The sequence below is a fragment of the Gastrolobium bilobum genome, unplaced genomic scaffold, assembly GCF_033153095.1.
Source record: "Gastrolobium bilobum isolate Gb01-03AN ecotype WA unplaced genomic scaffold, APGP_CSIRO_Gbil_v1 utg23388, whole genome shotgun sequence".
NCBI classification, from domain to species: Eukaryota; Viridiplantae; Streptophyta; class Magnoliopsida; order Fabales; family Fabaceae; genus Gastrolobium; species Gastrolobium bilobum.
In genome coordinates this window covers 109,155-134,547 of record NW_026895140.1, presented here as the reverse complement: position 1 = coordinate 134,547, position 25,393 = coordinate 109,155, and the positions used below count along the sequence as shown (strand labels likewise).

Genomic DNA, 25,393 nt, shown 5'->3' with positions numbered 1-25,393 from the left:
TTCGTAATAAATTCAATGTTTTTTTAATTTAGACAAATAAAAAATATAGCCAATCCTTTAAATCTATGTAAAAGTAAAAAATATCAAATTTATTTCAGTAATTATATTGTAATAATATTTTTTTTCTTTTATTTTTGTCAGAAATATTCTTGATATTAAAACAAAGCGCAGATCCTCAAGACTAATCCATGGAATCCGTTACCCTTAGGTTGATTAAAAGGTTCTTAGCCTCGCATGGCTAAGGTAAACATAATTAAAAATTAAAAAGAATAAGAACAGAAGATGAAGAAGAAGAACAGAATTGAATTCAAATTCAGAGAAAACTTGTCTGTCGTAAAAACTCCCAAAAACTGACTGCCGAAGGGTTTCCTAAAGTCTCCCTTAAATAGCCGTCATTCAGAACGGCTAGGGTTTCACCACTTCGGCCCATACATAAAATAAAAGCTGAATAAAATAAAATAAAACAATAAAACATGGCCTTGGGCCCTAAACACATTGGGTCCTAATGTGAATTACAAGTCCAAACGTCAAAATAAAATTCCAGCAAAAACACGTCATCTTGAGCTCAGATTTCGACCATCTTCCCGTCCGAATTGGGCTTCAGTAGCTGAAATAGCGATTGTAGCCCTATCTGTTAGCTGCAAAAAGCAACAAGAACGGAGTCAATCGGACATCTGTAGAGTGAGATATGGTCAAAATACGAAAGTAGTGTAAATCTGGAAAATTATAACGAAAATCAATTAAACCCAATTAAAATCTAGAATTGTGATTTGACCCAAAAGACCTTTATTTAATTCAAATAAATCATAAAAATACCAACCAAGAGTAATAAATAAGTGTAACAAAATATGAGTTATCACGAGGCCGCCTTAAAAGCATATAACTCGGCCTTCTGCAGTTCCTCCATCTCGATCGGTTCTCGAAATGATCCCAGTCCCAAAAAATGCAGGCGGGGGACGGGGAACACCCCGGAGTTCAGTAGCCACCCCGGGCTCCCATAGCGCACCTCTCTTAAGTCCGGCTAGGAGAGCAGGAGGAATTTGGGTACCTCCCGAGTCCAACCAATTATCAGCATCATTGGTAAGATCCAACACTGATATGTTGGGATTAACAGCCGGGATAGAAGAAGTGGTAGCTGTAGAAGGACTAACAGTCCTTTGCCTTTTAGCAGCGGGAGGAGGCCGAGCTGCAACCTTTCCTCGAAGAGACAGTACATAGTCAGGTACTTCTTCCGCAGTGGGATCCATGTGAGAATCTGCAAATCAAACAGGCACAATTACAACAGGAAAGAGAAACAAGTATTAAAGACATGCTAAAAAAATGAAAAAGGCATACTAGACAAATTTTCAATTGAAGTTTAACATCCCTAAATCGAAGATTTCTATTCCCTCTCATCTTATTTTATTTTTCTCCTTCTCCCTCTCTGTTGTGAGACCTCTGATATGGACCTTTTAGATAATACTCTAATGCTGCAATCTCATAAACTTTAATAAGAACCAATAAAAAAAATGTTGTTTGACATTCACGATGATAAGTTAATAATTTAATGGCATGGAATTTTCCTAGGTTTGGCTAGGATCTGAATTCTGTTGGCAGTTCAGGATTAGGACTTCTACAAAGAGCGTTGTGACATTGAATTTGTGCAAATCTATCAAAACTTAAATATAATTGATAATCCTTGTTTCTCATACTGTATTCTTCATTGACACGTTACAATATGGGTTAAGTCTCTGTCCTTTCAAAGGATAAGTTATTTTTTTTTAGTTTTTAATATTATGTTTTATCAGTAAAACATAATTATAATATAAAAAATTATTATTTTTTCTCTTTCTTCAGTCACTTTAGCTGACGTAAAGAGAGAAAAAGAGCAACTTTTCATATTTTAATTATGTCTTAATGTTAACATAGTGTTAAAGACTAAAAAGATACAAAATTATATCCTTTAAATTAAAACACGAACCTAATATAATGTATTGATAATAAATGATGTCGAACTCGCAGATAAAAGAAAGTGATGAATTAAGATTGATAAATGCAAACTCTTCTCTTAAATTATTAAATAATAATTTAAAAATAAAAATAACAATCCTAAAACCTAAAACATAAAATATAATATGTGAAGTTATGATCTTGACACTGAAAAATAAAAATAAGAATAACATTACTTAATTGATGGTTAAGGCCTGAGGGATATATATCTTGAACTTGATCCGAGTGGATGAGGTCTCCAATGTAGTTATCTTGAAACTCGATGTGGTTGAAAATGTTGAAAAAATCGTAGTTGATGTCGTCGACGCTGGAGCTACCAGTGTTTTTGTGAGAGAGAAAACAGCAGATCAATAAAATGGCATTTGCTAGCACAAAAGCGGCGTAGAAGTGGTAGGTTGGGTTGCTGCAGACAAGCCACAATGCTTGGACAGTACTTGAGAACAAAGACCAGAACCAAGAGATGAAGAGAGCACCACAGAGAATAAGCTTTAGCTTCCCATGGAAGCTTCTCATGGCATTGGTAAACTCATACCTAACGTTTTGGAATTGCAAGGAAGCCATTGAAACAAACGTTAGTTAAGGGAGAAAGCAAAAACAAAACATGCCAACATAGGATTATGAGCTCGTTTATATATAGACATGGGTACAAGATATCATTGTCATCCGCGACATATTTGACATTGAATTTCAATAATATCAAGAATCTTTCCTACAAAAAGGAAAGAAATAATAATAATTACAATATAATTATTGAAATAAATTTGATATTTTTTACTTTGTATAGATTTTAATAGATTCCTTATTTCTTATCTATTGTCAATGATTTTATTGAAATAACTCTATTTCTTAATTTAAGTATGATATTCCATAACTACTTTAATATTATTTTATATTAGAGTTATTCATGAAATATTTTGATGATTACAAAAAGATTTTGAATTATTATTAAAGATTATAAAATATTTATTTTTTTCTGGTGAAAATTAAAAAAAAAATCAATTATCAAATCATTATTATTGTATAAATTTTTTAACTAAATTTAAATTGTAGTACATATCTTAAACGTTTGTTAGTGGATTTGTTAGTGGGTATTATATATTAAATACAGTTCTCATAGATAGGACAATCCATCCTAGTGATATAAGACTACCAAAGCATGACAATTGGCAAAAATGAATTTTCTGTCAGAAGATTACACACCTAGGAAATTGATATAAATCTGATTGAGCTTTACTTGAGGACTATGGAAATATGAATAATATCCTTGTATCAATCAAGTAAAATCAGTAATGAATACCACAAAAGATGCTAGAAAAGTTTCTTGTGATCGATCCATCTTCCCTTTTTGAAAAAGGCAACGTTTGAAAGTTTTCACCCATGACAATAGAAAACCCCACCAAGTTTAATAGTTGAACCCAATAAGATCGGGCCGATGACCGCTTTGCTCAGCTCGCTGAGCAATCTAGCTCATTCATAGACAATAGCTCAATCCTCAAACCTTATGGCGAATTCCTGTGGCTCATACCATCAGATTATTGGCTAAAAATATTATACTTTCTGTACGTACATGATACAATTCGTACGATACGATACGAATCACAAGTACAATACGTATCGTGAGATGTATCAAAAAGAGATTTGTGTTGTACGATACGATATGTATCATGTACTGTGCGATATGCAAATTAAATCATTTTTTTTAATTTTTAATATAAAAAATAAAGATTTTATTTATGATTTAAATTAAAATAAATCGAAAAAAATTATTATTAATAAGAAAAATAAAATAAAGATTTGATTTGTGATTTAAAATAAAAAATCAATATGAGAAATCTTTATTAATAAAATAAATAAATAATTTTGAATACTTATCGGACATAATTTTTGAATTTCTTATTTTAAAATTGTTAAATTTATTACGAATACTAATAATTCGATAATAATAAGTTTCTATTTTCATAAAAGAATTTAAATTTTTTATAATAATTTAAATTAGTTTTACAATTATCATAATATTTCAGGAATAAATATAATATTGAAGTAATTATAAAATATCTACTTAAATTATATTACATATTTGAATTCTTATAGTGAAAAATAAAATTAAAAAAATCAAAACACAACCATTCGTAATAAATTCAATGTTTTTTTAATTTAGAAAAATAAAAAAATATAGCCAATCCTTTAAATCTATGTAAAGATTCTTGTAGGAAAGATTATTATTTCTTTCCTTTTTGTAGGAAAGATTCTTGATATTATTGAAATTCAATGTCAAATATGTCGCGGATGACAATGATATCTTGTACCCATGTCTATATATAAACGAGCTCATAATCCTATGTTGGCATGTTTTGTTTTTGCTTTCTCCCTTAACTAACGTTTGTTTCAATGGCTTCCTTGAAATTCCAAAACGTTAGGTATGAGTTTACCAATGCCATGAGAAGCTTCCATGGGAAGCTAAAGCTTATTCTCTGTGGTGCTCTCTTCATCTCTTGGTTTTGGTCTTTGTTCTCAAATACTGTCCAAGCATTGTGGCTTGTCTGCAGCAACCCAACCTACCACTTCTACGCCGCTTTTGTGCTAGCAAATGCCATTTTATTGATCTGCTGTTTTCTCTCTCACAAAAACACTGGTAGCTCCAGCGTCGACGACATCAACTACGATTTTTTCAACATTTTCAACCACATTGAGTTTCAAGATAACTACATTGGAGACCTCATCCACTCGGATCAAGTTCAAGATATACATCCATCAGGCCTTAACCATCAATTAGGTAATGTTATATTTTTATTTTTATTTTTATTTTTAAATTTTTATTTAATAATTTAAGAGAAGAGTTTACATTTATCAATCTTAATTCATCACTTTCTTTAATCTGCGAGTTCGACATCATTTATTATCAATACATTATATTAGGTTCGTGTTTTAATTCAAAGGTTATAATTTTGTATCTTTTTAGTGTTTAACACTATGTTAACATTAAGACATAATTAAAATATGAAAAGTTGCTCTTTTTCTCTCTTTACGTCAGCTAAAGTGACTGAAGAAAGATAAAAAAAAAATAATTTTTTATATTATAATTATGTTTTACTGATAAAACATAATATTAAAAAATAAAAAAAATAACTTATCCTTTGTAAGGACAGAGACTTAACCCATATTGTAACGTGTCAATGAAGAATACAGTATGAGAAACAAGGATTATCAATTATATTTAAGTTTTGATAGATTTGCACAAATTCAATGTCACAACGCTCTTTGTAGAAGTCCTAATCCTGAACTGCCAAAACATAAAACCTAATGCCATTAAATTATTAACTTAATCGTGAATGTCAAACAACATTTTTTTTAACTTATCCTTTGAGATTGCAGCATTAGAGTATTATCTAAAAGGTCCATATCAGAGGTCTCACATAGTCAGGTACTTCTTCCGCAGTGGGATCCATGTGAGAATCTGCAATTCAAACAGGCACAATTAAAAGAGAAACAAGAATTAAAGACATGCTAAAAAATTTAAAAAGGCATACTAGACAAATTTTCAATTGAAGTTTAACATCCCTAAATCGAAGATTTCTATTCCATCTCATCTTATTTAATTTTTCTCCTTCTCCCTCTCTGTTGTGAGACCTCTGATATGGACCTTTTAGTTAGGATTAGGACTTCTACAAAGAGCGTTGTGACATTGAATTTGTGCAAATCTATCAAAACTTAAATATAATTGATAATCCTTGTTTCTCATACTGTATTCTTCATTGACACGTTACAATATGGGTTAAGTCTCTGTCCTTTCAAAGGATAAGTTATTTTTTTTTAGTTTTTAATATTATGTTTTATCAGTAAAACATAATTATAATATAAAAAAAATTTTTTTTCTCTTTCTTCAGTCACTTTAGCTGACGTAAAGAGAGAAAAAGAGCAACTTTTCATATTTTAATTATGTCTTAATGTTAACATAGTGTTAAAGACTAAAAAGATACAAAATTATATCCTTTAAATTAAAACACGAACCTAATATAATGTATTGATAATAAATGATGTCGAACTCGCAGATAAAAAAAAAGTGATGAATTAAGATTGATAAATGCAAACTCTTCTCTTAAATTATTAAATAATAATTTAAAAATAAAAATAACAATCCTAAAACCTAAAACATAAAATATAATATGTGAAGTTATGATCTTGACACTGAAAAATAAAAATAAGAATAACATTACTTAATTGATGGTTAAGGCCTGAGGGATATATATCTTGAACTTGATCCGAGTGGATGAGGTCTCCAATGTAGTTATCTTGAAACTCGATGTGGTTGAAAATGTTGAAAAAATCGTAGTTGATGTCGTCGACGCTGGAGCTACCAGTGTTTTTGTGAGAGAGAAAACAGCAGATCAATAAAATGGCATTTGCTAGCACAAAAGCGGCGTAGAAGTGGTAGGTTGGGTTGCTGCAGACAAGCCACAATGCTTGGACAGTACTTGAGAACAAAGACCAGAACCAAAAGATGAAGAGAACCACAGAGAATAAGCTTTAGCTTCCCATGGAAGCTTCTCATGGCATTGGTAAACTCATACCTAACGTTTTGGAATTGCAAGGAAGCCATTGAAACAAACGTTAGTTAAGGGAGAAAGCAAAAACAAAACATGCCAACATAGGATTATGAGCTCGTTTATATATAGACATGGGTACAAGATATCATTGTCATCCGCGACATATTTGACATAGAATTTCAATAATATCAAGAATCTTTCCTACAAAAAGGAAAGAAATAATAATAATTACAATATAATTATTGAAATAAATTTGATATTTTTTACTTTGTATAGATTTTAAGAGATTCCCTATTTCTTATCTATTGTCAATGATTTTATTGAAATAACTCTATTTCTTAATTTAAGTATGATATTCCATAACTACTTTAATATTATTTTATATTAGAGTTATTCATGAAATATTTTGATGATTACAAAAAGATTTTGAATTATTATTAAAGATTATAAATTTTTTTTTTCTGGTGAAAATTAAAAAAAAATCAATTATCAAATCATTATTATTGTATAAATTTTTTAACTAAATTTAAATTGTAGTACATATCTGAAACGTTTGTTAGTGGATTTGTTAGTGGGTATTATATATTAAATACAGTTCTCAGAGATAGGACAATCCATCCTAGTGATATAAGACTACCAAAGCATGACAATTGGCAAAAATGAATTTTCTGTCAGAAGATTACACACGTAGGAAATTGATATAAATCTGATTGAGCTTTACTTGAGGACTATGGAAATATGAATAATATCCTTGTATCAATCAAGTAAAATCAGTAATGAATCCCACAAAAGATGCTAGAAAAGTTTCTTGTGATCGATCCATCTTCCCTTTTTGAAAAAGGCAACGTTTGAAAGTTTTCACCCATGACAATAGAAAACCCCACCAAGTTTAATAGTTGAACCCAATAATAGACAATAGCTCAATCCTCAAACCTTATGGCGAATTCCTGTGGCTCATACCATCAGATTATTGGCTAAAAATATTATACTTTCTGTACGTACATGATACAATTCGTACGATACGATACGAATCACAAGTACAATACGTATCGTGAGATGTATCAAAAAGAGATTTGTGTTGTACGATACGATATGTATCATGTACTGTGCGATATGCAAATTAAATCATTTTTTTTAATTTTTAATATAAAAAATAAAGATTTTATTTATGATTTAAATTAAAATAAATCGAAAAAAATTATTATTAATAAGAAAAATAAAATAAAGATTTGATTTGTGATTTAAAATAAAAAATCAATATGAGAAATCTTTATTAATAAAATAAATAAATATTTTTGAATACTTATCGGACATAATTTTTGAATTTCTTATTTTAAAATTGTTAAATTTATTACGAATACTAATAATTTGATAATAATAATTTTCTATTTTCATAAAAGAAATTAAATATTTTATAATATTTTAAATTATTTTTACAATTATCATAATATTTCAGGAATAAATATAATATTGAAGTAATTATAAAATATCTACTTAAATTATATTACATATTTGAATTCTTATAGTGAAAAATAAAATTAAAAAAAATCAAAATATAACCATTCGTAATAAATTCAATGTTTTTTTAATTTAGAGAAATAAAAAATATAGTCAATCCTTTAAATCTATGTAAAAGTAAAAAATATCAAATTTATTTCAGTAATTATATTGTAATAATATTTTTTTTCTTTTATTTTTGTCAGAAATATTCTTGATATTAAAACAAAGCGCAGATCCTCAAGACTAATCCATGGAATCCGTTACCCTTAGGTTGATTAAAAAGTTCTTAGCATCGCATGGCTAAGGTAAACATAATTAAAAATTAAAAAGAATAAGAACAGAAGATGAAGAAGAAGAACAGAATTGAATTCAAATTCAGAGAAAATTTGTCTGTCGTAAAAACTCCCAAAAACATATTGCCGAAGGGTTTCCTAAAGTCTCCCTTAAAGAGCCGTCATTCAGAACGGCTAGGGTTTCACCACTTCAGCCCATACATAAAATAAAAGCTGAATAAAATAAAATAAAATAATAAAACATGGCCTTGGGCCCTAAACACATTGGGTCCTAATGTGAATTACAAGTTCAAACGTCAAAATAAAATTCCTGCAAAAACACGTCATCTTGAGCTCCGATTTCGACCATCTTCCCGTCCGAATTGGGTTTCAGTAACGGAAATAGAGATTGTAGCCTTATCTGTTAGCAGCAGAACGCAACAACAATGGAGTCAATCGGACATCTGTAGAGTGAGATACGGGCAAAATACGAAAGTAGTGTAAATCTGGAAAATTATAACGAAAATCAATTAAACCCAATTAAAATGTAGAATTGTGATTTGACCCAAAAGACCTTTATTTAATTCAAATAAAACATAAAAATACCAACCAATAGTAATAAATAAGTGTAACAAAATATGAGTTATCACGAGGCCGTCTTAAAAGCATATAACTCGGCCCTCTGCAGTTCCTCCATCTCGATCGGTTATCGAAATGATCCCAGTCCCAAAAAATGCAGGCGGGGGACGGGGATCACCCCGGAGTTCAGTAGCCACCCCGGGCTCCCATAGCGCACCTCTCTTAAGTCCGACTATGAGAGCAGGAGTAATTTGGGTACCTCCCGAGTCCAACCAATTATCAGCATCATTGGTAAGATCCAACTCTGATATGTTGGGATTAACAGCCGGGATAGAAGAAGTGGTAGCTGTAGAAGGACTAACAGTCCTTTTCCTTTTAGCAGCGGGAGGAGGCCAAGATGCAACCTTTCCTCGAAGAGACATACAAGACGGTGAATCTGTGGTTGAAGTATAAGCGGTGTTCCTTGTACTGTAGGTTGTAGACGTATGTAATCCCTACATTCTCTGGCCAGTAGAATTCTTACACACATGACATGGATATATGTTGCATTGCACAGATTTTGGAAATGATATTATTATGCTATTTTTGAACTTATATTGCCCATGTAAGTGAGCTTGGGGTGGAGAGATCCTTGAGGACCCTTTGTCTTACTGAGATTTCTTTTTAGAGATCTCACCTCGTGTTGGGGCACATTTTCAGGTACAGGTACCTCGGGGGTTGATACCTCTAGCGGCAGTAGGCCGGAGTTGAGTTGACTATGCATGCTGTTGTGCTGACATGTTGGATTTTATCATGCTTTTATATCAGTATATGGTTATTGGTTTTGAGACATTGATTGGGTTTTGTTGCCTTATTTGGTTAGCATGGGGGTTGTCCATACCACATTGACTATGTTATGTTATTTAGTTTTGAATTGTATAATGTATCAGGATATTGTCCGATCTACATGTTGTAGTTCCATGACTAGATACACACTTATATCATGAGGTTATTCAGTTAGTTCTTTATTGCAATTTACATACAGGAAATGTTTTGAAAAGGAATTAAGCAATCAACTTGGTTAATAATAATGACGTCATAATTGAAAAGAGAAAGTTAGCTTCCGCATTTGTTTAGTTGCGCTACTGCCATATGTATGTTTAATACGTCGGGTGCACACGGGGTGTTACAGATGAAACGGCGTAGTGCATTGGAGTTTTTGTGTGACCGCAGAATTCCCTTTAAGCTAAAAGAAAAATTCTATAGAATAGCAGTAAGGCCTGCTATGTTATACCAAGCTGAATGTTGGACAGCACATAAGTAACATGAGTATAAAATGAGAGTAGCGGAAATGAAGATGTTAAGGTGGATGTGTGGTTATAGGAGGATGAATAACATAAGAAATGAAGATATTCAATGAAAGGTGTAAGTAGTACCGGTGGCAGAAAAGATGAGAGAACATAGATTGAGATGGTTTGGGCAAGTAATGATAAGGCCCCTGGATGCTCCCATTAGAACAAAAATTTGTTTCTAAGAGCTTAACACAAAGAGAGGTAGAGGTGGACCGAAACTTACTTGGGGGAAGGTAATAAAACAAGACCTAAAGGAGTGTGATATAGATTGACTTACTTGGTGGATGGTTAGACCCTTTTTTATTCCTATGTTCTAGACGGTCCCTTTTTAGTCCTTTTCCTCTTTATCTGCCCCCACCCCCTTTCTTTTTTCCTTCTTTTCTACTATTTCATTTTTCCTTTCAATCTCTTTTCTTTTACCTATTTGTTTGTGTTTTTTTCTTTTTTTCCCTATATTTTTTTTCTATTTTTTTATTTCTTACCTTTTTATTCTTATTCTTTTATGTTCTTTTATATATCCTTATTTGTATTTTATTTAATTTATTTTTTCCTTGCAATTGTGTACTATTCTTTTATGGATAATATACTTAAATTTTATTTTTATCATTTTTTTAATCTTTTCATAACTTTTTTTTTGAGTTCATCTACCACCAATTTTAATTAATTTGGAATAAAGGTATTATTGATGTTGATGTTAATTGTTGGATGTACCCACATTATCTGAATAAGCTAAATGTGTATTTTAACTCTCTCTTTCTCTCTTTTTGATTTGCGAACGTGTATGTGTAATTGTTTGGTGCCACCAAAATATATGAAAATATGAAGTATTCTTAAGAGTTCGGATTTTATTTATTTTTTATTGGTATCCAAGAGTTTGGAGTTTTGTTGCAACAGAAAATGACCAAAATGGCATCAATGAAGTTATGTATTTAGTTTCCACTTTTGTGTATTCTTTTTGTTTTTCCATTTGAGTTTTAGCCCTTCTAATGTATTCAAAAATAATTTTTTCTCCCCTTAAATCTCAAAACTGTCTTTGAAATAACTTTATATATTGTTATAAGACAAACGCTAAATCCTTTAATCAAATATTCACGACAAGTTCAGAAAAAAAGTTTAGAAAGAAACACCTGAATACCTATTAAGGATATAGGAAGCAAAACCAAGATTCAGAGTTTTTGTATTTTCTTTACCTTTTTTTCGCTTTTCAAATAAAATATTAATTAATTGTTGACCAAAATAAAAAATTACAACTCATTTCTATTACTATATACTAAAAGTTAACCACGTTTTTCTATTTTCAAGGTCAGGGACGAAACCATGTTTAGCCAGAGCCATATATTACGCATTCCATTATTTGCTTATACAGAAGAAAAAAAATTAAAGCGGGGCACAGGGACACAAATCAAAGGATAAGCCCTTGGAAGGGTCATGGCTGGTTTTTCTTCCATGTTAACGGTGCCATCAACCTTCCATTCAAAACACTGAATCATAGCAGCAAGGGTAGTGGGTACAACCTGAAGTGCTAGTGAGGCTCCAGGACACACCCTTCTTCCTGTCCCAAATGGCATTAGTTGGAAATTCTGTCCCCTCACATCAAATTGGTTCTCTTCATTGATAAACCTCTGTGGCCTGAACTCAAGTGGATCCTTCCACAGGTTGGGGTCTCTCCCCATAGACCACAAATTAACAAATAACAAACACTTTGAAGGAATCTCATAACCACAAACATTACAGCTTTCAGATGATTCTCTTACTATAAATGGGGATGTGGGGTGAATCCTTAATGTTTCTTTAACTACTGCTCTCATGTAAGGAAGGTTGATAAGATCTGACTCTTGTATTAATCTACTCTTTCCTGTTACTGAATCGATCTCTTGTCTTGCTTTCTCCATCACATGAGGGTTGTTGATTAACTCAGCTAGAGCCCATTCTGTTGTTATTGAAGATGTGTCTGTTCCTGCCATAAACATCTCCTGCATACATATATTTTAAAAATAAATTTAATCACATCTTTAATTATAGAATTTATATAGTTTATTTTAAAATGTTCACTTTAAAATAAATTTATTCATTTATTATAATTGCAAATTCTGAGTTGTTCTTGTTGTAAATATTAGGTATTTTATTATTATTAGTATTTGTTGTATTGGGCCAAGCCCATTAGGTCAAGAATTAGGTTTTTTAGTCTCTATAAATAGAGACCTCTTTGTATCAGATTAATACACAATTCAATAATATTTCAAATACCCTTTTCTTTCAAGTTAGTATCAGAGCTCTCGATCCTGAGGGCTCTGCTTCCGCGCCTATTGTCTTTAGAACAAGAACCTTTTATTCTTTTTGTCTCTCGCTGCCATCAGCCGCCACCGGATTTTTTCCGGGGACCTCTTGGACCGAGAAGATCTCTGTTATACTGGATCTCTGTTACTGTTCATCGTCTCTGTTACTATTCATCGTCTCCATTATTCTTCATCACAAGACAGCATCTGTTCATCACGATTGGACCCTTTCCCGGTGGTTTTTCAACTCCGAACAGACCCAGAAAGAACCGCGCTCACCCAACGACGTTGCTCCAGAAATTTCAGACCAGACGGCCACCGCACGCGCCCACGCGCGCAGCTCCTTCAACCGCGAGTGAAGCCCACGCGCAGCCAATCTCACCGGCGCGTGAGACCATTTTTCCGGATCGGACCACCGCGATCTTGATCGTCCCTTCATCCTCTTTTTGGATCTGTGCTCCTCTCTTTGATCAGACATCGTTTGGTATTTATTTGTGATTTTTTGGCTTCTTGGAGCTTTTCTTTAACCATTTTCTGTGCAGTATGGCCTCTTCTCAAAGGAGTTCTTTTTAAAAAATTTATGATGGTACCTCTTCTAGACCTAAGAGAGATGACCGATGGTGTTCTTATTGTAAAAGAATAGGTCATATCAAGGATTTATGCTTTCGCCTTTATGGAAAGCAAACTGTCTTAGAAAAGATGGCAAGGATGCGTGGTCAAGCGCATTTTACTTCTTCTGAAATAACCCCTGCACCTAATGAGACCCAATCTGCATTTCGTCCAGATGAGTTGGAACGACTCCGAACCATTCTTGATTATCTGAGTAAGCCATCTGATATTAGTGCTTTGGCTATGACTGGTATGAGCTCCAAAACTCATTCTTTCATTTCTTCATGTAATGATTTTAAACATTCTTGGGTTGTTGATTCTGGTGCTACTGATCATATGGCTTGTTGTGCTGACTCATTTATTTCTTATCATCCTACCATTGGAACTCATACAATATCCATAGTTGATGGCTCACATACATCAGTTGCGGGTTCTGGTGACATAAACTTACAGCAGTCCTTACATCTTAAGGATGTTCTTCATGTTCCTAAACTCTCCACGAATCTTCTTTCTATTCACAAAATTACAAAAGATTTGAATTGTACTGTAATCTTCTTCCCTACCCATTGTGTTTTTCAGGATCTCGCCACGGGGAAGACGATTGGTAGTGCTAAAGAGCAAGATGGGCTGTACTATCTGGTGTCACAATCTCCCGCAAATAAAGTAACAGATCACACCTTCATGTCTCATGGTCAATCAACTGCTGATTCTTTAATTTGGCTGCATCATAAGCGTTTGGGTCATCCTCCATTTAGTTTACTCAAATCTTTATTTCTGTCATTGTTTTTGTCTAAGTCTGTTGAGTTTTTTCATTGTGATGTTTGTGAATTTGCTAAGCATCATCGTGTGTCTTTTCCTTCTAGTATTACTAAGAGTGTTGAACCTTTTGATCTTATTCATTCTGATGTTTGGGGTCCTTCTAAGGTCCCTCATTCTTCTGGAAATAAATGGTTTGTTTCTTTTATTGATGATTTCACTCGTGTAACTTGGGTTTACTTAATGCGTGAAAAGTCTGAGGTACCACAACTGTTCTTTCAATTTTATAAAATGATTGAGACTCAATTTTGTAAAAAAATCAAAAGACTAAGGACAGATAATGGTACTGAATATGTAAATCACTCTTTTTCCCAATTTATACAAAATCAAGGTATGATTCATGAACTTACTTGTGTAGACACCCCTCAACAAAATGGGGTTGCTGAAAGGAAAAATCGTCACCTTCTTGAAGTTGCTCGTGCCTTACTGTTTCAAACACATGTACCCAAATGCTATTGGGGAGATGCCATTCTTACTGCAGCATTCTTGATCAATCGTCTACCCACTCGGGTTCTCGATCATGTAAGTCCTATTCATTCCATGACTTCTTTTTTTCCTTCTGTTCCAACTTTGCAAAGTCTTCCTCCTCGAGTGTTTGGGTGTGTTGTCTTTGTTCATATTCATAAACAGCATCGCAGTAAGTTGGATCCTAGGGCTCTTAAATGTGTCTTCCTTGGATATGCTCCTGATAAGAAGGGCTACAAGTGCTATCACCCTGGAAGTCAAAATTGTTTTGTTTCTATCGATGTTACATTTCAGGAATCTGAGTCCTTTTTCCAAGGTCCTCATCTTCAGAGGGAGAATAATTCACCAGAAGACTCATCACCTTCCTTCTTTGAATCTTCAGTGTCTACTCCTTCACCTGTGTCAGTGTCTCTTCCTCTTGTTCCTGTTCCTAATGTGTCTATGTCTGATCCTCCTGTGACTGATCCTCCTATGACTGATACATCAAGTACACCAGAGATACGGAAGATTGTAACACCTGAATCGTCTGAACAGCCCACATTGCCTCAACAGCAACCTCAATCGTCTGAACCACTGGTAAGTCCAGAATCTCATATTTCTGATCATGATGTTAATACTTCTGATGACTTACCCATTACTATTGTTTCTGATGATTTACCCATTGCTTTAAGAAAAGGAAAAAAATCTTGTTCCAAGAAAACTTGTTCTTCTTGTCCCTCTTGTACTCAATACCCTATCTCCAATTTTGTTTCCTCTGCTAATCTTTATGTGCAGCACAAAAGCTTTGTTTCAGCACTAGATTCTACTTCAATCCCAAAATCAGTACATGAAGCTTTGAAAGATGGGAACTGGGCTCAAGCCATGCAAGAGGAGATGAATGCGTTGGAGAAAAATAAAACATGGGAGGTTATTGATAGACTCAACGGAAAGAAAGCAGTAGGGTGCAGATGGGTTTATGCCCTGAAATATAATTCTGATGGCACTCTTGAGAGATACAAGGCTCGATTAGTCGCCAAAGGTTACACTCAAACCTATGGCATTGATTATGAAGAAACCTTTTCTCTAGTTGCAAAGATGAATACAGTGAGAATCTTGTTGTCCCTTGCTGCCCATTACAATTGGGATATAAATCAATTTGATGTGAAAAATGTTTTCCTCAATGGTAAGTTAGAAGAAGAAGTCTACATGGAAATCCCGCCTGGTTTTGATTCTGTGAAGGGGGAAAATAAAGTTTGTCGATTAAAAAAGGCCTTGTGTGGATTGAAACAGTCACCTCGTGCTTGGTTTGGAAGGTTTACTAAGGTTATGATGACCTTAGGATATAGACAGAGTCAAGGAGATCACACTCTTTTCTTCAATCACTTCCAAAATGGGAAGCTTACTGTGCTCCTTGTATATGTTGATGATATTATTATCACAGGTCATTTTGTGGAGAGACAGATTCTGCAGACACGACTTGCCTCTGAGTTCGAAGTCAAAGACCTTGGAAAACTGAGATATTTCCTAGGGATAGAAGTAGCTCATTCAAGCATAGGAATTTTTATCAGTCAGAGGAAATATGTTTTGGATCTTCTCAAAGAAGCAGGGAAGCTCGGGTGTAAACCCTCTAATACTCCTATTGAGCAGAATCACAAGATAGGCTTTGAAGAGGAGAATCCTCCAGTTGATAAAGGACAATATCAACGGCTAGTTGGAAAATTGATATATCTGGCTCATACTAGGCCAAACCTAGCTTATGTTGTTAGTGTTGTCAGTTAGTTTATGCACGATCCAAAGGAGAAACACATGCAGGCAGTAGAGAGAATTCTTCAGTATCTTAAAGCTACTCCTGGTAAAGGATTGTTATTCCGACGTGATGGTAATCTCTCTTTAGAAGTCTACACTGATGCTGATTATGCTGGATCTGTGACTGACCGTCGTTCTACCACTAGTTATTGCATGTTTCTTTGCGGTAACTTGGTGACATGGAGAAGTAAGAAACAAGATGTGGTTGTCAGATCAAGTGCAGAAGCTGAATTTCGAGCTATGGCTCAAGGCATTTTGTGAGTTACTGTGGCTGAAAATTGTACTTGATGATCTCAAAATAAAATGTGAGGGACCTATGAAGCTGCTATGTGATAATAAGTCCGCTATTTGTATAGCTCATAATCCAGTTCAACATGATTGGACTAAACATATTGAGGTCGACCGTCATTTCATCAAAGAGAAACTTGATAGCGGGTTGATTACCATTCCATACATTCCCACTGGGCGTCAATTAGCTGATCTATTGACAAAGGGACTTCCTTCAGACAGATTTCAAGAACTTACTAGCAAGCTGAGAATGATAAATATCTATTTCTCAGCTTGAGGGGGAGTGTTGTAAATATTAGGTATTTTATTATTATTAGTATTTGTTGTATTGGACCAAGCCTATTAGGTCAAGAATTAGGTTTTTTAGTCTCTATAAATAGAGACCTCTTTGTATCAGATTAATACACAATTCAATAATATTTTAAATACCCTTTTCTTTCAAGTATTCTTAACATAACCCCACGCAGCATCTCACTTTCCTTGTCTAAAGAATTAGTACAAAGGAGCACATATGTATAATCTATGCCACATGTAAGTAATTTAGAGAGTTGAACTATATGAACATTTGGAAAGCATCCAAAACAGTAGCCAACTAGAGTTGTTTTGTGGTCCCAATTGGGTATTTAATTTAAACAACCAATTGAACTCAAAAGTTTAAGCTAATTGCTAAGAAGCTACGTTGGGGTTGAAGAGCAGTGACAATTGAACTTATGACCACCGAATCACATAGGCTCTAATATTATATAAATAATCAATTCAATATAAAAGTTTAAACTGACTATATTAATTAACTAAGTTATATTTTTGAACAAATTAAATAGGCAATAAAGGATGTTAGAAGAGTTGCTTACCAAGATGAAAGCCTTGATGTTCTCTCCGGTGAATACTATCTCAGTGTTCTCGTCTTCTTTTATTTCCAACAAAATCTCAAGTAGATCCTTAAATTCAGCACCTTCACCCTCTTCTTTCCTTTTCTTCCTTTCCCTTTCATGCTCCTCTATCACCCTCTCCATCATGGTATCAAACCTGTCATGAATCTCTTTAAGCCTTTTCTTCATTCCCTGCAAATCAAAATTCTTACATAACCAAACAAAGTCTGAAACATTAAACTTCCCTGCAAGCTCTGCAGCGTCCATCACCATCTTTCTAATGTCTTCAACATCATTATCATTTTCAGAACACGTTTGGTTCATAGTCATTCTTGATATAATACTATTTGTGAGAATTAAGAGTTCGCCACCAACATCAACAGCCTCACCAGCTTCCCCTTTCTTCTGCAAAAGTCTCAAAAATCTGAGAGTCTCTTGTTGCCTCAAAGGGAGGAGTTTATCAAGGGTTCGGCCACCAAGAAGCTCAGATATGCAAATTTTCTTCATGAATTTCCAATAACTTCCATAAGGTGCAAAAACGAAGCCTTTGGAGCCATATGATAAGTAATGAACTGCAGCACTTCTAAAGCGGTTTGAGAAGCATGTTTCATGGGTTTTGAGGAACTCCTTGGCGATTTCTGGATTTGAAACTACAATGCAAGGGACAGAGCCTAGGAAAAGTTGCATTATGGGTCCATAGCGAGTTGAGAGATTGTGAAAACTTTTGTAAGGTAATTTTGAGATAAGGTGAAGGTGTCCAATGATAGGTAGTGCCGGTGGACTTGGTGGACGATGACCCTTGTTCTGATTTCTTGTGAATATGGCTCGAACCAGAATGGTTGAGACTAGCCAAACAAAGAAAAGTTGGACATAGTCTTGAAATTCAGCCATATCTGAAAATTTTGGATGAAATTGTAAAATATGCTGGTTACAATTTATACAATCTTTACCTTGGGAGGGCAATAATAGGAAACTTACCAGTGCTAATTAACTGGGGGAAGATAATGCAATTAATGAGAGGAGGTAAAGACAGAGATTTAATAAATAGATATATCCACCGCTAAATTAAATAAGTTGCAATAGTTGTTGAAGGAATTTAAGTCACCGCTTTTGAATTTGTTTTTTTTAATGGAGAAGTCAAAGCATTTGATGATGTTTTGAATGTATGATTTTTTTCAGCGAAGGAAGTCCAGGCATTTAATGGAACGTTTCATTAAAAACAGAGATTTTATAAATGTTCGACAGCTCTAAGCACTCCAAGACGTTTAATTTTTTTAAATAAGATTTTGGATAATGATGTTTTAATTAGCGTTATGTTAGAAAAACATAATATAAAATTATTAATTTTTCTTTATCAAATAATTTAAATTTTTGAGTTAAAATGATGATTTATATGGTCTCAGAACCTCAATGATCACAGGGGCGGAGCTAGGGGGAGGCTAGCATGGGCGGCCGCCCCCCTCCACACTAAAAGAAATAAAAAAATTAATGTGGTTGAAGGTTAGATGTGGTACTGTTGTCTATGAAGCACCAACAATTCAAAAATCCTGACGTGTCGTGTCCAATACTTCCCGACACTCTCGGACACTCCCCGACACTTCAACACGCGTTATAGAAATTCAAAAAAAGGTTCAAAGGTTGCGTTGCATTGAGATTTTAGTTTCAACTATTAGATTCATTGGATTACGATTATCATTTTTCTGCATTATTTGTTTCTTTGCAGTATTTTTATTTATTTATTTTAAAAACATTTGCATTTTCTGCATTATTTGTTTCTTTGCAACCAAGTTTCTCTTTTTATTTATTTATTTTAAAAAAACTATATATAAAATCATTGTTTTAGTTAATGTTAATGTTGAATGAAGGCACTCTTTTTTTTAATTATTGTTTTAAACTACTTTTTATGTTTGTTGGACCCGACCAAATATAATATTTTTTCAGTCTTTGAAATGTTGTTAAATGTTAATATTTAGGTAAGAAATTACTTGAACAAGTTCCATAAAAAAATGACGTTAATAGGTTAAGAAAATATTGATATTATATAAAACAAAAATTTAATTTTTGTCCCCCCTCCTCTCCAATCCTGGCTTCGCCACTGAATGATCATGTTATTATAAATTATCTTCTTAATGTCGCAATCTATTTATAAATAATTAAATATTATGAGATAAGTGATTTTAAATATTATTCATCTTTCAGGTCTAATAAATTCTTGTAAGATGGGTATATTAGAAAAATATAATGTAGAGTAAATATCATTTTTGGTCCTCAGCAAATTTCACGATGCTCACTTTAGTCCCTAGCAAATAAAAAGGCTCTCTGTGGTCCTTAAGATATTCAAAATGGAATCATTTAGTTGAAATTGTGATCCCTCACAAATTCTAAAAAGACCCACATTAGTCCCTCAAAAGGACTAAAATGGGTCAACTTTGAATTTCTTAGGGATCACGAATAACCTTTTTATTTTCTAGGGAATAAAGCGGGTATCGTGAAAATTGCTAAGGAATGAAAAAGGTATTTACTCTATAATATAAGTGATGGTGGCACGCACATGTGAGGGTTATTATGCTAGTAGAAAGGAATGCTGGGAATTATGATATATGCATATTATGGTAATGGATCATAATGAAATAATAACAGAGAAGCAACATGATGATATGCTCATTCCACCCATAACCCATATGATGCACATGAAAACGTCACATTATATGACAATCTCTAAAATGACTGAAGACAATTTAAATAATACTTTTGTTATACAACAAGGATGAAATTCTCTGAATAACCTCTATGGTAGCAGCTGTTGGAATTTGTATAGAAAATCTATTGGTTATGAATAAGAAGTGACACATTGGACAACTAGCAAGAGGTGAGAGAGCTTATAACCTCGCATCTCACACTCCTAAATTACCCATTAGGGCACTACACTTTTGTGGAGGGAAGAAGAGCTAGGTGGGCTTAGGTCCACCACAAGCGTGCTGCCGTCCGGGCGGCTCGGCTGAAAAAAAAAATTTATTTTTTAATATTTTGTCCAAAATGCCCCTGTACTTATCTGTTGCTTCCCTCCAGTTTCTTTAAACCCAAATGTTTCTTCCCGCCGGTTTTTCCCATTCACGGCAGTTCGCTGCTGACGGCGGTTCATCGTGATCGGTCAATATCTATAAATAGACTCTGACCCCTTCATAAATTTGATCTAATTTTCTGCACTGTTATTCTGCCAGATTTTTTCCTCCATCTAGTTTGCATATTTCTTTCCATCCTACGATGTAATCCCTCTGACATATTGTTGTGTTCGTTTGGACTGTTGACTGGTAGTGCCACCACTCCTCAGGCGCAATCCGTTATATCTTGGGAGACACTTGTCCATCAACCTTTGGCATCAGTAAGGGGGTAACTTGTCTTAAGGAGACACATTCTATGGGCTCAAATTTTTCATTATTCTGCATACATTCATCATTCTGTTCCATTATCTGACATATTGTAAGTCTATTTTAATTTCCTTTATTACACTGTGTTTGATAATTCCGATTATTATCTCATTTGTTCTATACATGGGTTCAAACCTCCTAGTGATTTAATATCACCACTGTCGTCTAAATAACAATCTTAAGACAAGTTGGTGTTTTGAACCTGTGATCAGTATATTCTATTTACTGTTTTATATACTCCTTTTTATTTACTTTGTGATTACTGTATTAATTTATGTGATTATAGTATTAATCTGTGTGATTAATTTTCGGATTCTGTTTGTGTAACAGAAATGGCTACTGCAAGTGCAAACACTGCCAATCTTACTGCCTCTGTTCCAATGCATGCTGACAAACCTGAAAAACTGAATGGGATAAATTTCAAGCGTTGGCAACAGAAGATGTTGTTCTATTTGACAACACTAAGTTTGGAACGTTTCCTCAAGGAAGATGCTCCTAAGTTGGATGAGGGAGAACAACCTGACAAAGAAAAGGTTGCTGCCATTGATGCATGGAAGCATTCTGACTCCCTTTGCCAAAACTACATTCTCAATGGTCTAGACAACACACTATAATATGTGTATAGTGCCCTGAAAACCAGTAAGGAACTATGGGATAGTCTGGACAATAAGTATAAAACTGAGGATGTTGCCTTAAAGAAATTCATAGTTGGCAGATTCTTGGACTTCAATATGCAATACTCTGAATCTGTTGTGAGTCAAGTTGAAGAACTTCAAGTGATTGTGCATGAAATCCATGTAGAAGGAATGTCTCTTAGTGAGTCTTTCCAAGTTGCTAATTTCATAGAAAAATTACCAAATTCTTTGAAAGATTTCAAGAATTAGCTCAAGCATAAGTGCAAGGAATTGTCACTTGAAGATCTGATTATGAGATTGAGGATAGAGAAAGATAATAAGATTTCTGATAAGAGGAATGGCAACAATCCTATGGTCTCCAAGGCTAATGTGGTTGAAGAGGGATCAAAGTCAAAGAAGTGAAAATATTCTGAAGATGGAAATGCTAATCAAGGAAAGGGCAAAAAGTTCAAAGGCAACTGTTACAACTATGGGAATCCTGGCCACCGTGCAAGGGACTATAAGAAGGAATAAAAGAAAGATCAGAGGAAGCCGCAAAAATTCAATAAGAAGAAAAAGACCACTCAAGCCAACATGGTTGATATTGCTGATAAGGTTGAAGAACTGAATCTGGCAACGGTGGTGATGGAGTGCAATCTGGTGAGAGATACTAAGGAATGGTGGGTGAACACTAGTGCCACTAGACATGTCTGTTCAAACAAGTGGATGTTCTCCTCCTATACTCCTACTAATAATGATGAGAAGCTTTATATAGGAAATTTATCTACTTCAAAAGTTGAAGGTGTGGGGAAAGTGTTAGTACATAGGTGTCCTAGAGATAATCTGAGAGTCAGATGGACCCATGTACTAGTAAAAATGAGGCTATTGTAGCTTTAAGACAATATAAAAGTGAAGTTGAAAATCAACTTAACAAGAAAATTAAAATAGTAAGGAGCAATCGTGGGGGGGGGGGGGAATATGATGGCCCATTCGAGGAATCCTATATAGAGTCTAGTATTAACATCAGAAAATTGCTCCGTATTCACCGCAATCAAATGGGATTGCAGAAAGGAAAAATTGAACGTTGAAAAAAATGATGAACGTTATGATAATCACATTTGGTTTACCACAGAACTTGTGAGGGGAAGCACAGGGATTGACTATATGAAGTTTAAAGATAACATAGGGGATCCGTTAACCATAGGGATTCTTAGAGTGTTGGTTGAGAATTTGTCGACAGAAATTGGTTTAAGGCCTATCAATTGTTGATTATTTGTAAAGGTCAACGATTCAAGTCGCCTAGACCATCGATTGATCAAGTATAGCCGATAGGTTTCACTAGAGAAGGTTCAAAGGTAACTATACCTATCTCGATGCAATTGTTTCTCGTTGAGGAAATCACATTTTGTATTCATATTCTTATGCATTCAGTCACGATGAATTGGCTTCTTATCCATGTGGGGGATTGTTGGAATATGTATCTGCATCCTATAGGTTATGAATAAAAAGTGGGTTGAGGAAGGAAAGAAAGAAGGAAGTTGACAGAGTGTGAGGGTTATAAGAAGTCTCACATTGGACAACTAGTAAGAGGTGGAAAGGTATATAAGCTCCCACCTCACACTGCTAGAATGCCCCTTGGGGCACTACACATTTTGTGGAGGAGAAAGGAGTTAGGTAGTCTTTGGTCCACCACATACACAGGCGTCTCCGCCGCCGTCTGTCCGTCCAGCTCGGCTCGTTATTAAATTTATTTTTTATTTTTTTTGTCCAAGGCGATTTTTCCCTTTCGGTTTTGATTTAAAACCGAACCGACATGTTCAATCAATATTCCTTCGGGCTGTTGACTGATAGTGCCATCATTCTTCAGACAAAATCTGTTTTATCCTTGGAGACAAGTGTTCATGAACCTTTGGCATCAGTGAGGGAACAAATTGTCTTAAGAAGACACTTTCTGTGGGCTCGAACTTTCCATTGTTCTACATACTTCCTTCATTTTTTTCTCTATACCGACATACTGTGAGTCTGTTCTTTATTTTTTTCATTGCACTGTGTTTATATTAATAATTTCATTTGCTTCATATACGAGTTCAAATCTCTTAGTGATTTTATTTGTCACCCACTGTCTTTTAAACAACACAACTAGCATTAAAAAAACCTAAAAAAAAATTGTTTTTCATTATTATCCTCGTATATTCTGATTTGACAAAGCAAACATGAGCATAAATCAAAATGGAGAAGATCAATTAATCAAAGAAAGAAAGATGGAACTCTATAAACCTGGATTGTTAGAGATTTGATGAGATCTGAAAGCTTGTGGGGGAAAAAGGATTGACAAAGGTGCTTGGTTTCAATTCCATAGTAAGGAAGTTGCTAGGGTTTGTTAGAGCACAAAATAGGGGAAATGGAAAAGAAATTCTTGGAAGGAGGGTTTGGGCTTCGTTCTTTAAGCATGTATGTGAAGGAGTATTTTTTAGTTGCTGGTAGCCTCTTTAACTGAGTTTGCTGCATGTAACACAAATGTAGGTAAGTAAAGGTGCCTAATCGTCGGATATTTTCTAATGATTATACAAGTCAAAACTTTACTTTGATTTATCGATTATTTTATTTTAATTTATTATTTTATTACATAGTGGTTTTATAAATAAAAATATGAAATGTTTGATACATCAACATTTTGAGGGACGAGAAGACATAAAATGAAGTTAAATGGTTGCTTTCCTTAATTATTTATATTGATGATATTTGAGAAATGCAAGAAATGACATTATGAAATTTATTATATGTTTATATTTTAGAGATTAAGTATTTGAAAGGAATTACATTATCTTTAAATCTAAGTGTATTTTGGTAAAAATTAGGCTAGTCAGAAAATTCGATGGCATAATTTAGTTTTGCATATGCCTCGATCAAGGACTTTGATTTGAGTTGTGACAGCAAAGAACTTATTATTCATTTACTTTATACGGGAGCTTAAGATTGACATGTTGTAGTTCTGTCTGAGTATACCACCCACACTTGAATATGTATATTATTTTAGTGAAGTATGAATTTTTGAATTATATGAATTTATTAGGAATGAATGTTCTTTTTTCAAATTTTCCATTTGATTTAATCAATATATTATTTTAGTAAATGATTAATTTATGTTACATATACAAATTGATTTGAGGTTTGAGTATTTCTCATATTTATCATTTGAATAAAATGTTAATTTATATGTTTCCTAGTCTCGCTTGTTGTATTCACTCGTTGATTTGTCTTATAACTCAAATCGAATTATATGTTTTTGCAAGAAAAGACAGAGTTATCTTCCAATTTGACTCCTCTAGATTGAGGGAGTTTGTTTGGTTATTACTGGTGAACCTATCATTCTTGCTGGCGATGTTTATACTTTAATTTGTTTAAAAGTCTTAAGGTTATTATTATTAAGTAATAATGGAGAAAATGTTCATATTTGGCTTTGAGCCTTCTTTATATAGCAATGGTATGACTTGGTTGCGCCACCTTAGTATGGCGGCATTCATTTTCCATGGTGGGTTAAGAAGCCTCATTAGCCTATTTCGTTTGCGAGATGCCTATTGCAAACAATTTTGTGAGGGAATTTGTGACGGAAAGTAATAGCGAGAATGAAATTAACGACAAAATTTCCATAGCAATTCCGTCGCTATACAGGTTTTTTCTAGTAGTGGTGCTTGTCCTTCGATCATGGGCTCTTGAGGAGGCCGGTGGATTTTATGTCGCTGCCCATCCAGCTATGTGTCAACCGATTTATGTATACGCGGGATGAACATGTTTCCATATTCCTTTAAGTCTTTATTATTTGGCTTCTTGGACTGTTATTAGACTAGCCCTTCATCTAGCTTAGTATGGCCCCAATCAATAATCAATTATGATTTTATTTAAGATTAGGACTTGAGTTGTATGTTTTTTAATATCAAGAATTATAATTTATTATTTTTATAATTAATGATTATAAATCTTGAATAAATAGAAAATGGTTGCTGATATATCCCCCGAGCCATTTTACA

At 33.8% G+C, this 25,393-nt stretch overlaps 1 protein-coding gene across 1 annotated transcript; it reads right to left on the bottom strand.

Annotated features, from left to right (window-relative positions):
- Positions 1-11,573: 11,573 nt before the first annotated feature.
- LOC133293809 (3,9-dihydroxypterocarpan 6A-monooxygenase-like) lies at positions 11,574-18,234 on the bottom strand. Its single transcript, XM_061492439.1, has 2 exons — positions 17,306-18,234; positions 11,574-12,188 (listed from the first exon to the last, which is right to left on the bottom strand). The coding sequence occupies exons 1-2, from the start codon at positions 18,212-18,214 to the stop codon at positions 11,574-11,576; spliced, it is 1,524 nt and encodes a 507-aa protein (XP_061348423.1). The 5' UTR covers positions 18,215-18,234.
- Positions 18,235-25,393: the final 7,159 nt, after the last annotated feature.